Source organism: Sander lucioperca, chromosome 2 (genome assembly GCF_008315115.2).
Source record: "Sander lucioperca isolate FBNREF2018 chromosome 2, SLUC_FBN_1.2, whole genome shotgun sequence".
Classification (NCBI taxonomy): domain Eukaryota; kingdom Metazoa; phylum Chordata; class Actinopteri; order Perciformes; family Percidae; genus Sander; species Sander lucioperca.
In genome coordinates, this window is record NC_050174.1 from 2,681,616 (window position 1) to 2,697,092 (window position 15,477).

At 39.4% G+C, this 15,477-nt stretch overlaps 1 protein-coding gene and 1 long non-coding RNA gene across 2 annotated transcripts in view; one reads left to right on the forward strand and one right to left on the reverse strand.

Moving 5' to 3' along the window:
• ksr2 (kinase suppressor of ras 2) overlaps positions 1 to 11,701 on the forward strand; it is a gene marked incomplete at its 5' end in the record, with an annotated part of 45,402 nt that extends 33,701 nt beyond the window's left edge. The window contains 6 exons of the mRNA XM_031305376.2: positions 1,057 to 1,418; positions 4,658 to 4,754; positions 4,842 to 4,975; positions 5,717 to 5,851; positions 9,668 to 9,797; positions 11,200 to 11,701. Of these exons, the coding sequence (XP_031161236.2) occupies positions 1,057 to 1,418; positions 4,658 to 4,754; positions 4,842 to 4,975; positions 5,717 to 5,851; positions 9,668 to 9,797; positions 11,200 to 11,346 (1,005 nt within the window). The remainder of the gene's footprint in view (positions 1 to 1,056; positions 1,419 to 4,657; positions 4,755 to 4,841; positions 4,976 to 5,716; positions 5,852 to 9,667; positions 9,798 to 11,199) is intronic.
• A 1,217-nt stretch (positions 11,702 to 12,918) lies between these two features.
• LOC118496561 lies at positions 12,919 to 14,070 on the reverse strand. Its single transcript, XR_004899153.1, has 2 exons — positions 13,961 to 14,070; positions 12,919 to 13,064 (listed from the first exon to the last, which is right to left on the reverse strand). It is a non-coding gene; the product is annotated as an uncharacterized LOC118496561 (long non-coding RNA).
• Between the last annotated feature and the right edge of the window lie 1,407 nt (positions 14,071 to 15,477).

Below are 15,477 nucleotides of genomic sequence, written 5' to 3' on the forward strand. Positions count from 1 at the left end.
TAATTTATTTTATCACTTTATAACAGTATTAAATTATATGTTTATAATGCACACAACTTGACAAAAATGATATGCAATTTTATATAGAGGCAACACATGTAGCCTACTGTATTTTTATTTTATTTATTTTTTACATAAATGTTAGAGCATATTTAGGATTTAAACAGTACTGAGAACATATTTATAGATGACCTCAAATATACAGTATAATGTATAGACAATATATCTTGGGAAGAGTATAAATAGAATTTCTTTTTTTCTTCTTTTTTTACATGTGGCTTCACTGCCATGCAATGTCGTTGTCAGAAATTAACTAAACTTTAGAAATAAAGATAGAATCATTGCATATGTAGCAATGCAGAAAAACAACATGCCACCACAAGGCATTTCATTCCGCAGATGCGGAACAACTATGTATGTTTCTTATCTCTGAAACACCTACTTAGTTTGGAGAAGGTTTCAGAAGAATGTAATTATCCAGCTGCTGAATGGCACCAGTCAGTATAAAAGCATTTGACATCTAAGTAGAATATTTTAACACCACCTCTTTGTGTTGGATAAGGGCATTTTAATCACCATACTTGAAAATCTGTAAATCTGTGAAATGCAGGCCTACAGCCAGTGTTGTAGTGCTTGAGACCGGTGTTGGTGTTAAGACCACTTTGAAGGTCTCAGTCTCGTCTCGGAATCAACTGCATTTTTACTCAGTCTTGTCTTAGTCTCAGATATAGAGAACTCAGGATTATTTGAAGACCGATCAAGACCAAAACTGCAGGGATATAACTAAATTGCCTGTGCATTTTCTAATTTATGTGTTAACATCATTACTGTGATTGGATGTACAACTTTCTGCTTCAAATGCAACCAATAACTTCTAATTTGAAATGTGTTACTGTTAACCTGTTAGCCTGGTCTGTCTCGCACTGCCATGGTCTTGGTCTTGACTCGGTCTCAAAACACTCTGGTCTTGGTGATGACTTGGTCTCGGTTTAGGTGGTCTTGACTACAACACTGCCTACAGCTACCATAGAACAGTTCAATTTTGCTTTTTCGCAGAACGAGGAGGGCAACGACGAGGACTCCGGTGATGAGTTTGAGGAGATGAACCTGTCGCTCCTGTCGGCTCGCAACTTCCCTCGCAAGGCCAGCCAGACCAGCATCTTCCTGCAGGAGTGGGACATCCCGATTGAGCAGCTGGAGATTGGGGAGATGATTGGCAAGGGGCGCTTTGGCAAAGTTTTCCACGGACGCTGGCACGGTGAGGTGGCCATCCGTTTGATCGACATTGAGCGCGACAACGAGGACCAGCTCAAGGCCTTCAAGCGCGAGGTGATGGCCTACCGCAACACTCGCCACGAGAATGTGGTGCTGTTTATGGGGGCCTGCATGAGCCCACCACACCTGGCAATCATCACCAGGTAAGGATAAAGATGTAACAGGTTGTGTTGTACAGAAAGCTTGGAAATCAACTCAGCAGGTGTTGTAGTTCAAACATGCTGTGTTGTCATATTTCATTTTACAAGTTGAATGTGTCACCTCCATTTCACTTGTAATTGCAATGGTGTCCAGCAACAACACACTCAAAATCAAGCGTATGCATACTGACTTTTTTGAGTATACTTCTTCAGTTTTCAAGTGTGAACACACTACATACTCAAAGCCTACTTACCGTACTGTATGTAGTAATGAATTGGGACGCAGCTTTAGTTCTGAAGCATTTGCTGCACAGTACACAAAAAACATATAAGAACATGAGATCAAATATCACATAAAGAAGGCAATACAAGCAAATATAACCATAAAAAAAAACGAAAAGTGGAGTACCATTATGAAAGGCAGTGCATTGTGAATGTAAGTAAATGTATTACATTTCAGCACATATGCACAGTATAGAGAGAACACAGGAATATTAAAAATCGTCTCCAAAAGGAAAACATTATGTGGAATCTGTCCAGTGAAAGGGCGCATATAATATCAATATAGTTTTGGATAATTAGATGTACTTGGATTTACCTTGCATTTATATAAATAATGTAGAAGTGTGTGTATAAACAACAATGTAATCTCAAATAATATCAGCATGTTCACAAAATAAATTATTGTAACTCAGTTAAAAATAACCACATTTGATGAAATTGGGTAAAACTAAGAAGAAAAAGCGAACTACAGCTCTATGATATGATGTGCAAATGTGCATTACATTTTTACAAGTGTGGATAAAGCATAACACTCTAAAGTGATTTGGCCTTTGTGTCAGCACCATACAGAAAAGTATGCATTTACATATAATTAATGATATTTATGTATAATGTTGAATTAACACTTTTTCAATGTCAAAAATAAGCAAACATTTCGACATTGGTAAAACATATGTAAACCATGTTTTTGTTTGCTTTTTCATGGATATATTGGTCCTCTCATGTTCATTTGCTTCTCACTTGTTTCTTGCGGACATCTGAGTCTCCTGAGAGTTGACATCAGACTTTTGAAATTTGTGGTTGCTTCTGAATTCTGAAATAGGTAGCTGTTGGGACTCATTTTAGATCAGCTACAGATCTGCCCCCACCCTGCCTCTGGGCCAATGACTTTAGAGTGGCTGACAATGAAGCGTGCAGTGGTTAGGATTAGAACAGGCTCCTAGAACCACCCACAACCACATGGCCTGCTGTATTTGTCTTGACTACAGTGGTTGAAGGGAATTCTCTCACATGGTGAACAACTTTAATTATTTCACGGATTAGTGTTTGCATTTTTCGAAGAAAGTATCTTGGCTGTGTTCTTGTTAAAGATCATAACAAGGAATACTCTCGTTTAATTAATTGGCTAATAATGATGAAAAGGAAATTGTACGGATATTTTCCACTCTCCCACTCTCATCTGCACAAGCTGTGAACAAAGAAGGATGTCTCACTTAGAAAAATAAATTACCCCTTTGTTTCTTCTCTTTTCTTTTTAGTTTGACAGAAAAACAACAACTTGTTTTTCCTTAATTCTCTGTTAAGAATAAGAAGAAAGAGAGGGATTTAACTGCTAGATTTACAGTTAAAAAAATAATTCAGGAAAACAAATCTTAATGTAAAAATTGGACTCCAATCCCATCGCCTTCGCTTTGGTCGCAAATATCTTTTAGATAGCGGATCGACTAATTGATTGAGATGCGTGATTGCAATTGATTCCAGCAGATTGCAGTGCAGTGAGTGCAGGGGAGCTGACACATGAGCTGGCTGCTTCTCAAAAATCCTCGCTGCTGATTGCTGAAAATAATAGCAAATGTCAGTGTAACAGGTGGCTTTGTTATCCAGCAATACTCTGCTTCTCCTATTACACTTTTAAAAAAAAAAGAAACTACAACTTCAGTTTCTCATCCTCTTGCATCCTAACATGCAACATGATAAACCTGTAATGTGGTCTATTGGTTTATTAATGATACATAAATATTGATTGTTTCATTTTCCACAAGTGACTGTGGATCGATTTGCCGAGTATACAGAACACAGGCTCAACTGTGATGTTACTGCTGGGTTTTTATCTATGGATATGGCATAATTACTCACATAGGTGACCTTCAGCATGTTGAAGTGGCCTCATTAGCTTTTCATCAGCTGATGCCATGAAACGCTTCCTTTGTGTCCTTAGTATGGCTTATACCGTACACATCCTGTTTGTCTGAGGTATAGCGGTAATTGTTGTCGCAAGACATAATGTGTACGTAGGTCGTCGACTGAAGTGACGCTGAAGCCATAAGCCACATTTCTGTTTTGTAAAGAGGCAGAGGAAAGAGAGACACTAAACTGCAGCTGCTGTCAGGTCAGCGTTGGAAATTGAATATGCATTCATCTTCAGGTCCTTTGTTGGTCACCTGCGTGGCACAGTTGGGGTTAAGGGCTTCAGGTGTGAGGCAGGGGGTGGCTGTAGAGCTGTCTATTAATATGCCGTCGTGATGGCAGCCCTCCAGAAATATGACACCACCTCCATGCGTTGCAGTGTAACAGCCTCACTCTGGCACCGAGTGGGCCCATGTTTCAGTTCAGAATGATGGAATTTTATCCTCTAATGACATCTCAAACTCACACAGTCTCACACATTTGAACTTCACCATTGCCAGCAGTCGAGTGTAAATAAAAAAGATTTTACCAACACTAATACAATTGTTTAAGCTATTTGAAAAAGAGCTACATAGCCTACAGAGGGGTGTCTTATTTGGTTTAATATTTAAACAAATTGCTAAAAATGTAACTTACAAAAGAAAATTCTCATTTCAATACTAAGGGTACGGTAACTGTCTTGGGATAAAGCGTGGACGTAGTAACAATGGGTATTTTTCTTATTCTGCTGACATGCCGTAAATGCAGCATTAGCACAAAAAACGGTAGCAACAAAATACCTCACTGAATTTAATTTGTGTACCACCTTTCAACAATAAGGCAATCAATGTATAAAGATCAGACATAAAGATTTCCCACACATATAAATAGAAATTATAAAAGAGAATAAAATGGAAGATTAACAAGCTAAAATAGAACAAAACAGAATCAACAAAAGAACAAAACTGATGGTGTTGTGAATGTTTGTCAAATGTTTTGAAGTTAATAAAACGATTACATAGGTCAACAGAGTAACTTTGAAATCTTATCCTAGTCTTTGTCCCCTCTCTCAGCTTGTGTAAAGGCAGGACCCTTTATTCCGTGGTGCGGGATGCCAAGGTTGTCCTGGATGTTAACAAGACCAGACAGATCGCACAAGAGATGGTCAAGGTAAAAAGACTCAACACAGATTTTCCAGAAACCTTCTTCAGTGCACATAATATTACAGAAAAGTCACCTCGTTGTCTCTGTCCTCAGGGGATGGGCTACCTCCACGCTAAGGGGATCTTACACAAAGACATGAAGTCCAAGAACGTGTTTTATGACAACGGCAAAATTGTCATCACTGACTTTGGACTCTTCACCATATCTGGGGTTTTGCAGGCTGGCAGGTAATTATACTGTACTCAATACACATCCAAGACAGGAGCATTTCTTTCAGAAGGTGCAATATAGTAGTTAGCCTTAGAGACAGACTGACATTATTATAACTGTATTGGCACACATGGTGCAGGGACAACAAAACATTGAGTTGACGTAAATAGTGGAAGTAAATAGTCTACATGTTCACAAAAAGACTCACTAGCACATTGCTTTTTGTTTTAATCCAAGTTGTTTATCTGGCAACATCATTATATCAACAAGACTCCAGGAAGTCAATGGAATAGTTATAACACATACAAGTCCAGGGTTTGAAATACGGGGGAGCTACAGGTCCCCTGAAAGCCTCATTTGAGAAATTTAGTTGAAGCTCTAAAATATCGAAGTTTTTAGTGCCATTGTTTTTTTATCTGTAGACATTTATATTTTCATGTCTGTTAAGGTTCCTGAAATAAATAATAAGCTCTTGTCAACGTGCCTGTTTATTTGCACGTAACAATTTCCAATAATTTGTGTCAAATAAACACAATGCTGTCTTCCTGCTGTGGCCATTACGTGCGGGGGCGCACTCAACACACGTTACGCACTGTACGTTGTCTTTCGAGTGACCCAGGATAAATATTCATTGTATGAATTGAAAGTGTATTGAAAGTATATTTTTGCACGTGCGCAAGCATTAATGTACGCATGTGTACGTGCACAGTTCAATAAACCCTGACAAGTCCCCATCTCCACGTTTTCTCATTCTGCAGCCGGAGAGAAGACAAACTGAGGATCCCCAACGGTTGGCTGTGTCACCTGGCCCCAGAAATAATCCAGCAGCTCTCTCCGGACACAGAGGAGGACAAGCTTCCCTTCTCCAAACAGTCAGATGTTTTTGCTTTTGGGTAAGTGTTGTCTTCACTGATGTCGTCCTGTTTGTTTGCCCAGACAATGCCGGAGCCTGATGTTGGACAATCCCAGCCCACTGTTGACAGAGAGGGTTTACAAACCCCAAATATTTGTGTGAATTCAATAAATTCTTACTTACTTTTACAGAGCGGCTGTGTCCTAAGACTCCACATCGCATTACAAGAAGGCAACCCTCATTAACAGGTTTTCAGATCTCATTATAGATACACTGCTTACTGTACAACGACATAGACAATGTAATAATCTGTGGTTTTCCAAAGGACAATTTTGCTTCTGTTATTGTCAGTCTTTTTCCAATGTCTAACCATTTAATGAGAGCAGGATTAGACATTTTAAAACTTAATTGCTTAAAAAATATCTGATTTTGACATAGACCCTACTTACCTATTTACCTGATTATGGGGAAGAGCTCATATTCTCAGGAACAGTGAAGACCCCTGACTTATATCATATCCTTTATGAATGGACCCTTGGTTTAGAGCATGGATCGGGCCGAATTTTTCCGCCCGAGCCCGACAGAGCCGTGACCGAACCCGGCCCAGGCCCGACAGGCATTATGATTTTTATGTCCGTGCCCGACCCGAGCCCGACACAGTTAAAATCTCGTTTTTTTTTCTCATACTAATGTCACATGTACGTTTGTTTGTGTAAAAAGCCCGCTTTTATTAAGCAACTGTAGGAAGGCATTCGGAAATGTCAACAGATGAGCACATCAGCACACGGGGGAACAAGCGCACGTTAATAAGCTGTTTAATTTAAAATGTTCTTCCTTTCCTGCTTGCTTCGATTCCGACCGTGATCAGAAAACCAGGGGAGACTCGGTAGGCCTAGGGGTTAAAATCCCGTTTCTGGTGAGCAGATGAATGAACTTGGCTTTCAGTCTGGGGTTTATATCGGACACCACATACACTGTGTACAAAACTTAAACCTATTCCACCAACTCTGCTCCGGTCGCATCTACACGTCTGCTTCCTCTTTCCTCTATCTCTCTTCTGCCCACTTTACACACACACTGAGCTCTCTTAAAGGAGCCGCAGCACCATTTTACAACAAATGCCTTATCACGCTGATGTGACCGAGCCTGACCCAAACCCGACCATCATTTCTAAATATCTGTCCGAACCCGGCCCAGCCCGTCGGGTACCGTCGGGACCCATCGGGACCCATCGGGACCCGTCGGGCTCGGGTCGGGTATCCATGCCTTACCTTGGTTATGATGGTGCTGAGGGAAGGAAATGCACAACAAATGGTGCACAAATAAGCATTGGCAGCTGGAAGACAGCAAGATAACAAAGAAGCTGATTGGAGTGAGCACACAGATTTGTTATTGGTTCCCCCATGTGGGTGCGAGAGAAGGTTTGGAAGCTTAGTTGATCTAAAACCAAGTGAGAGTTACCTTCTTGAATTTTTAACTGATTGCATAATTGCAGGAAGAGGGAAAAATGTGTGAATGTTGAGGAGCCAAGAGACATCAACTAATTGATTTGGCAGGAGGAGTGAATCAAAAAGTAGAGTAGAAAGATTTACAAATGAAGCTGGGATTCTGATTTACGGTGTGCTACATTTAGGCTTCCAAACATCTGGTGTGTAGTAGAGTGTTTATCAGATAAAAGTCTTATGTTTGGCAGGCAGCAACAATGGCCAGTATCTCCTGAGTGGCAATATAGCAAAAATAGTACACATCGGCTGCCGAAAGCTAAGGAAAAGTTAATGGAAAATTAGGAGTTAAGGAGTTAAGGAAAAGTAATGTGTGGCAGGGGGTAACTGTTTTTATTTTTATTTTTACTGAAGAAGGGGGATAGTCTAAATTTTTGGGGTAAGGGTGGGGGGGATTCAATAATATCTTATCATTTGTCACTATCTCACAGCAGCTTCCACCTTTATCCTTCTCATAGGCCTTTCAGACCATACGTGGCAACGGCACGGCACAACTGCACGCTAAAACCCATTATTTCCAATGGCTTGCGCCGCCTGCGAGGGACACTCAATCCACGTTGTGTCTGAAAGGCCCATTATAGCACCAGAAAGCAGAACTACAGTAGTAAAAAAATGTAAATGTATCATAAAAAGTGACAGTGACAGCTTGTGGTTTCAAAATAGAGAATGGCTGGAATATCTGGTAAACAGGACGCATCATTTGTTATGTCATTGTTAAGTTTGCCAACATTTTGGAAAGTGCTTTATCCACTTGCTTTGCGCGATTTGGTGGCTTTATGTGGAAATTATTCCATTAACAGTAATAGTAGTATTAACACTTTTAGTTTTTAATGGCAAAAATTAATTGTACCAAACAGTAGTGTTATATTATTTTGAAATATTGTGGGGAGGATGTTTCAATGTTTCTCTTAGTCAAGAGTAGGGCCCAAATGCACTAGTAATATTCGACCAGATAATTGGTAACCTCAGATTATGTAGTTGCCATTTTACGTCAGGTATGCTTTTGAGCAAATGCATACCTTAGATTCCATCTGAACTCCTCAGTGACCCCATCTGGATTGGTTTTCAACCGTACTGGCGTACAGTATAAGGTACATGGATCAGTCAGGAAACTCAATTTCTGGCCACAGAAATATCAAATCTTTAATATCTTTAATATCAAATGGATCATTGTTAATTCTGATGGCCATTACGTTTTTGTGATATGACATTTTACTTTCTCAGTATTGCAGCCCATTCACAGCAACCAGTGAGGCAAGGTTGAACTTGCAGATACAGTACATACTGTACATAACAAGGAGCAGTTGAAGTTATGAACCAGATCATTACAGGAATAGTTTGACATATTGAGGAATACAGGGAATATTCTCTTAAAATGTCAAACTATTCTTAACACATAACACACAACCAAAGGAGGTATAGAAATGCATTGTTCGGATTGGCGCAACAAAACCTCCCTCTCTTGCATTTAGGCAGTTGTAATATTTTTGAGTTATCTTTTTGCAAAACTGCCCAAATTGTAACACTTCCCAGTTTACCTTGAATACATTTGACCCAGACATCTCACCGACTCCATTATTTATTACATACCGATTGCTGTGTCACTGTAGTTTCTCAAACCAAGATGTCCTCCCTCTCTTCCTCTAAAGTCCAAAGTCCTAAGTTGATTACAAATCCTCACGGCTCCTGTTCTTCCTCCACTGCTATTACTGATTCATTTGTGGGGGTGGACCCTGCTTTCTTGTATCCTAGCACAATCGCATTTTCAGATGGTTCCCCATATGGAGGATTTGTTGCTGTATCATTCTTAAGGGAAGACGAGTGCAGCGCTGGCACACAATGTCCAGCTGCTCAGTTAGCTCTTACACCTAGAGGTGACCCCCATGGCTGTTTTACATATTCATCGACAATCAGCCTTTTTCCCCCCCCTACTCCTAACAAAGAGCTATTTTCATCCTACTCAAACTTGACGTGCAGGAGCAGAATAAAAACAACAGCTTATTTGCACAGCGAGGGTGGTATGCTAATTTTGCATAATTAAAAATGTGCTGTTTCCTTAACTTCTTGATTGAAATTGTTCTTCAAGACTGAAATTCATCCACAAAATGCCAGTTTTTGCATAGATCACGATCCAATTGTGCAGATGCATCATCTACATCTGTGCATTAATCGGAAAGATGACAAAAAATATTGAGTGTGATAGGTTATAGTTGTTGTGAGTGAAATCTTGCGTGCTAGTGTCAGCATTGGATGGGATGTGAACCCTCCATTGTTGTGTTTTGAAGCTGTGGTGTTATTCTCTCAACCAGACAGTCCAAAGCACTGACAACCACTTTCTTCCTCTGTCCTCACAGGACCATCTGGTACGAGTTACACGCACGTGAGTGGCCTTACAAGAGTCAGCCAGCAGAGGTGATCATATGGCAGATTGGCAGTGGGATGAAGCCCAACCTCGCCCAAACTGGCATGGGAAAGGAGATATCAGTAAGGGCTTTTTTTTCTTTTTAATTTTCACAATTTATGGGTCGCACTTTTTTTCAAACTTAAAGGGTTACCGTTGTTTTCAACCTGGAGCCGTGCAACGTGGAATCTCCATAGACAGTATGGGAATTCGACTAGTCATGACTGGTTTTCAAGATGGCTCCCGCAAGTAAACATGAAACGTCTTTATAATCTATCTTTTTAATAAACTATCTGTACACTTACAACGTTGTCAATGCTTCGGTTCACATTTAGGGACCCCAATTATGCTAACGTTAAAGTGTGGTGTTGTTTCGAGCCTTTTTAATGGTATTAAATAGCGATTTAATTTGAGTGTCCCCATGCCCTACATACTAGCATTGTAAGCTAACCAGAGGTCCACGGTAGCCCTGTTAAAGCTCCAAACTCATTCGATTAGCATGAAAACATGTCCCAGAGAGCGACAGAGTAGGTACACAACAGTTAATAACCCCTAGGTTCGTTTTGCGCCGGAATTGTCCTTTAAGTGCATTGCTGCATTTATTTATTTATTGAATCCTAGACTAGAATCCTAGTGCTTCATGCATATGGCTCCAACACATTTTATAAATGTTGATTATTACTTTTATTATTAGCTTTGCATGATAAAGAGAATAAGCAATCTGGGGCTAGATTCACAGAATTATTTTTAGATGATACCCAGGGACAAAGAAAGCTTTTAGAGAACTGCTCAAAAGTGAAATATCAACTAAAACACTTTTTAAAGAGGTCAATTAGAAGCTTTAGAGTTGAGTTGCTACAAAGCTAATTAAGACTATCAGCTACACACAAGCTCCACACAACTCTGAATTTCTCAGTATGGCTTTGTTCAGAAGATTGTGTCGTCTGGCAACTTTCACGCGCAGAAACTCGAGTGAAGATAATTACCTCTTCTGAAGAGTCCATGTTTTTTTAATCCTCCGGGTCCTTCTTGGCTACTAGCAACTGCGTGGAGGAGGGGTGGGGGCTGTGCGTGATCACGGAAGGCTTGTTACTAAGACAGACGTTTTGCACAAAGCTGGGGAGTTTATTAAATGTGGGCAACTGCACCTGTCCCCTGGGGGTATTGGCCTTTTGTGGCTTTGCAATGCATAGTGCAACATGGCACAGTATGGGTCCTTGGTTGTCTTCACCTTGCTAAACGCCTCCTCCTTGAAACATCTCCAGTTTCTGTTTGAACAGATTTGGGGGTTCACCTGCTAATTCAGCATGCCTAGTCTCTAAATGGCTGCAAAGTTTTGCAGGTGACACTCATCATTTGCTAGCACGCCGTTACAAATCACACACTGAGGCCCTTGATAGTCAGGGATACTATTATTTGCATGACATTTATTCTATCAGTAATTATGCAAAATCTAAAAGCCCCTTGTACATGTATCTTTTCCAGGACATTCTGCTTCTGTGCTGGGCGTACAAGCAGGAAGAGCGGCCCAGCTTCTCCATGCTGGTAGATTTACTGGAAAAGTTGCCAAAACGGAATCGTCGCCTTTCCCACCCAGGGCACTTCTGGAAGTCAGCTGAGTATGTCAAATGAGTTAGGGACACAAAACAGCAAACAATCAGCAACTATTAAAAAAACAACAGCCGCCATAACTCTACATAAATAACCCACCTCCTTAAAGAATGCACTGAATCCAAAAGCCAGCCCAGTGATGAAAACTGCCCACGCTGTGTGTATTTTCATGGAATGTTGGCATGTGTGTGTACAGATAAGTTCAGCTTCTCAAAGCAGTCGGGACTCATATTTTCTTTGGTTTGATTTAAACCATACCGGATATTTTTCCTTTATCTTTTTTGTCTTTTACTATTGACTTTATCCCTTCATAATATTTGATTTATTGTCTGGATGTATCTTGCTTGTAACTTTTGACTGATCACATCATCCTGAACTTTAAAAAAAAAAAAAAAAAACGTCTGAGAACAAATGCAGATTTTTCTTTCCCATGTCTTCTTTGTTTTTGTTTTGAATGAATGTAACTGTTGTGCATTACACACTGTATATTTCCATATCATTGGCTTGCCATTCCTTATGTCTGTCAACTGTGTAGAGCATTCTGTCAGTGTTACCTCATGGTCTCTCATGTGTGAATGTCTGTACAGGTTTGTCTCAAAAGTTATTTTAACTTAAAAAATGTCCTCTTATTTACACCGTACCATTTGAATGTGAAGAAGCCAGCGTCCCTGTTTGTGTGGGGATGTGTTTGCACGGTTCTTTGATGAGAGAATGTTCTCTGATCAGCCTGTGCTTTGAATATTGCCTGTGAACATAAGCGAGACGTTTGAACAATTACAGCCTTTGGGGAAAAAAAGCCGCTGGTCAGACCAGGACTCCCTCACTTGACGCTGTTCTGTGAAATCGCTGACACTTGAAATGTATCTCGTCAACTGTTGGAGAACTAATTACCCTTCAGAAATGCTATCACTGAGCCCCCCATCCCCCATTTCCCAGAAATAAATGTAAATGATCTTCAAACTTCAAATAGCTGATTGATAGATACAGAATATAAAACTGTAGATACAGATACAAATCTAAAGCGCGCTACTGTATAGTCAGTGCAGTAACTTTAAGTTGTTTTATTTAAAGATTATTATTTGGGCATTTTTAGGCCTTTATTCGACAGGACAGCTGAAGACGTGAAAGGGGAGAGAGAGGGGGAATGACATGCAGCAAAGGGCTGCAGGTCGGAGTCGAACCCGGGCCGCTGCGTCGAGGAGTAAACCTCTATATATGGGCGCCCGCTCTACCAATTGAGCTATCTGGGCGCCCAAGTTATTTTATTTTAATAGATACATGAACTGACGTTAGCTTTCTGAGCAGTATATGAAACTGTTTTATAAAATAGTTTGGAGACCTACAGTACATGGGTCAAAGACCTGTTGCTAATGGGCCTGGGTCTGAGGACCCTAATGATTTGGATCCGCACAAGTAAATGATGTGATTGTTAGACACGTAAAGGGAGAGCACATGACCTTTAAAAAAGGCAACACAAAACCTCGAGGAGTTTGTGTTTCACTTGTTCAAATTCGTTCAGAGTTGCTTAAAAGCAGTGTTGTAGTCACTTTGAATTTACATTCATCCTGGATAAGGTTACTGACTACGAGAGGTAAGAGGTAATTAGTAATTGTGTCTGAATACATTTTTAAAGTAACCCTCCCAGCCCTGAGCATACTCATAAACTCATAGACATCACATACAAGTAAAAGTACGCTAGAAAGATGAAAATGTTTGAAGATTAACTCTTCCAAATCAATCTCTTCCAACCATTAGGACATCACTTTAATAAATCATTGAGAAATCAGCTGTATAAAAGTGTGTTCAGACTGAATGCAAAGTGAATTTGAGAGCCAGCTTGAATGCATTCAAAGCAATTGGAAGGATGGAAGTGGATGCAAACAGAGTCTGGATTCACTCAAGGTGCTGAACAGTGACCGTTGACGCTACAAGCGACAGTTATGGGATAATGCTGAAGGCAAAACTACTAGAAGTCAGCCAACTGGTTCAGTAATGTCAGTTACACAGCATTATTTATCTAAAGTTTGCTAACATTAGCCACCATAAGCTAAGTCAGACTGTAGCAATGGTGCATTGTATTGCTTATGAATTAAACTTTTAATTTGTAAGAGGAAGATCCTGGTATTTAGGTAGTTACATCTCAATTAAGTCTTGCTTTAAGGTAAAGACGTGTCCACTCAAATTAATAAGTTTTCAGTTAAATGTACAAGAGGAAAACGCCAGGAATAACAGTGTGAACACACGCACACACACACACACACACACACACACACACACTAGCTATAGGTGTATAAAGTGAGGTGAAAAATAAGCTTTTTGTTTTATCTGAACACACCTTGAGAACAAAGACTGCTCAGCAGGAGATGACATTACATGTCATTTAGCTGACGCTTTTATCCAAAGTGACTTACAATTGCTATATATGTCAGAGGTCGCATGCCTCTAGAGCAACTAGGAGTTAAGTGCCTTGCTCAGGGACACATTGGTTGATGAATCACAGTGGGAATCGAACCCAGGTCTTCCACGCCAAAGGCACATGTCATATCCACTGCGCCATCACCACCCGCCAATGTGTGATTTCACGTCACATAAAGGCAACTTTTTTGCTATTCTTTATTCTATTGTTTATATCCACTATTCATGGTGCCGGATTCAAGTTGTGCTGAGTGAATCTCCTACGAAGCGCTGTATCTCTATATTTTTACACTTTAAACAGAAAATGAATGTCTTTCATTAACCATTGCGATAAAAAAGCGTTTTACTTATTAATTTAACAAAACAGACTCTTTCTTGCCTCTGTATTAACTAGGCTACTTTTGACTACAACACTGCTGAAAAAGTGACTGTGGTGGACAAATTAATCCTAAACTTGCCTTCTTGTTTTTTAAATCTTGAAAGATTTTATTTAGCGAACCTTAAGAGTGTTTTTTGAGTTCTTAGATTATTAAGTTAAAGTAACAAGTAAGTAACTTAAATCTGGCTGAACTTTCCCTTTAACATATCAGAAAATACATATCAGGATGCTGAAGACCACCCCAGGCCATTTTTCTACTTCATACTGTATATCACAATATATTTTAAATGTATGTTTTAGAGATATAGTAAATCGGAGTCATATCATCATGAATTGGAAGCTGTGGCGTCATTCAAGCTGTATACTGCTTTTGATTCTCTCTAGCCACGTGGAATAGATAGAGACAATCCAATCATGTTAAATAGCCATTTTCCACCTAATTATATACACATCTGTCAGTGTTGGAAAATGCATACAAACAATCTGCTGCTGTTTTTTGGAGTCTGTCTTTCTATTTTGGAATTGCTGGGATTCAAATATTGTAAGTGGATCATTTATATTTGTACTGTTTACTACTTTCAAATGCATGATATGGACTATTGAAGATTGATTCTTGTTCTGAAAAAAAATCCTTCTACACTACATAAAAAAAGTTATGTGAGCATTTTTCTGATTAACTGTTGTCCATTGAGCAGTTTGATCTCAATACATAATGAAGTTTTACGTCAGGCTTTGCAGAACTTTTCAACAGCTTTGTCTGAGAGAACGATTGTTTCAGAATATTTATAGATTATATAAATGATACTAGCATTGATATAAAAAAAAGAGTTGCGACCTGTGCACATGATAGAGTTGACAACAACCTGACTGGACAACAATCAAAGATCTAACATTAGTGCCAAGTGTACATAACAGATTGTAGACTATGTTTTATCGTCACTTGCCGTAATATCAGTATTCCTTGTGAATTTTTGGACTTCTTTTTTTTGAATGTACAAATTGTGTTGTGTTTTTTGTTGTTTCTGTTCATTTACATTTCTTTTCCTCCATTTACCTTCTAATTGCATATGCATTGATGCTGTGTTGTTTCTTTTCCTTGATTCCGTCCTTGTATAGTAGATGATAGCTCCAAAAAGCTTGTATTTAATGATGCCTTATGATCCATGGCTTAGTGATGAGTAGATTTTGATCACAAGCTCTTTTATTTGCACTCATCCTTTACAAAGTGTATGACAATAAAAAGATCTTTTCATTTTGGATGTTTTCTGTTTCTTTTATGTCATCTTAGTCAACCCTTATCCATATTTTACTTTAGTTGACATTTTTACCACGTCTTTAAGGAGCATTTGTTGTGTTGA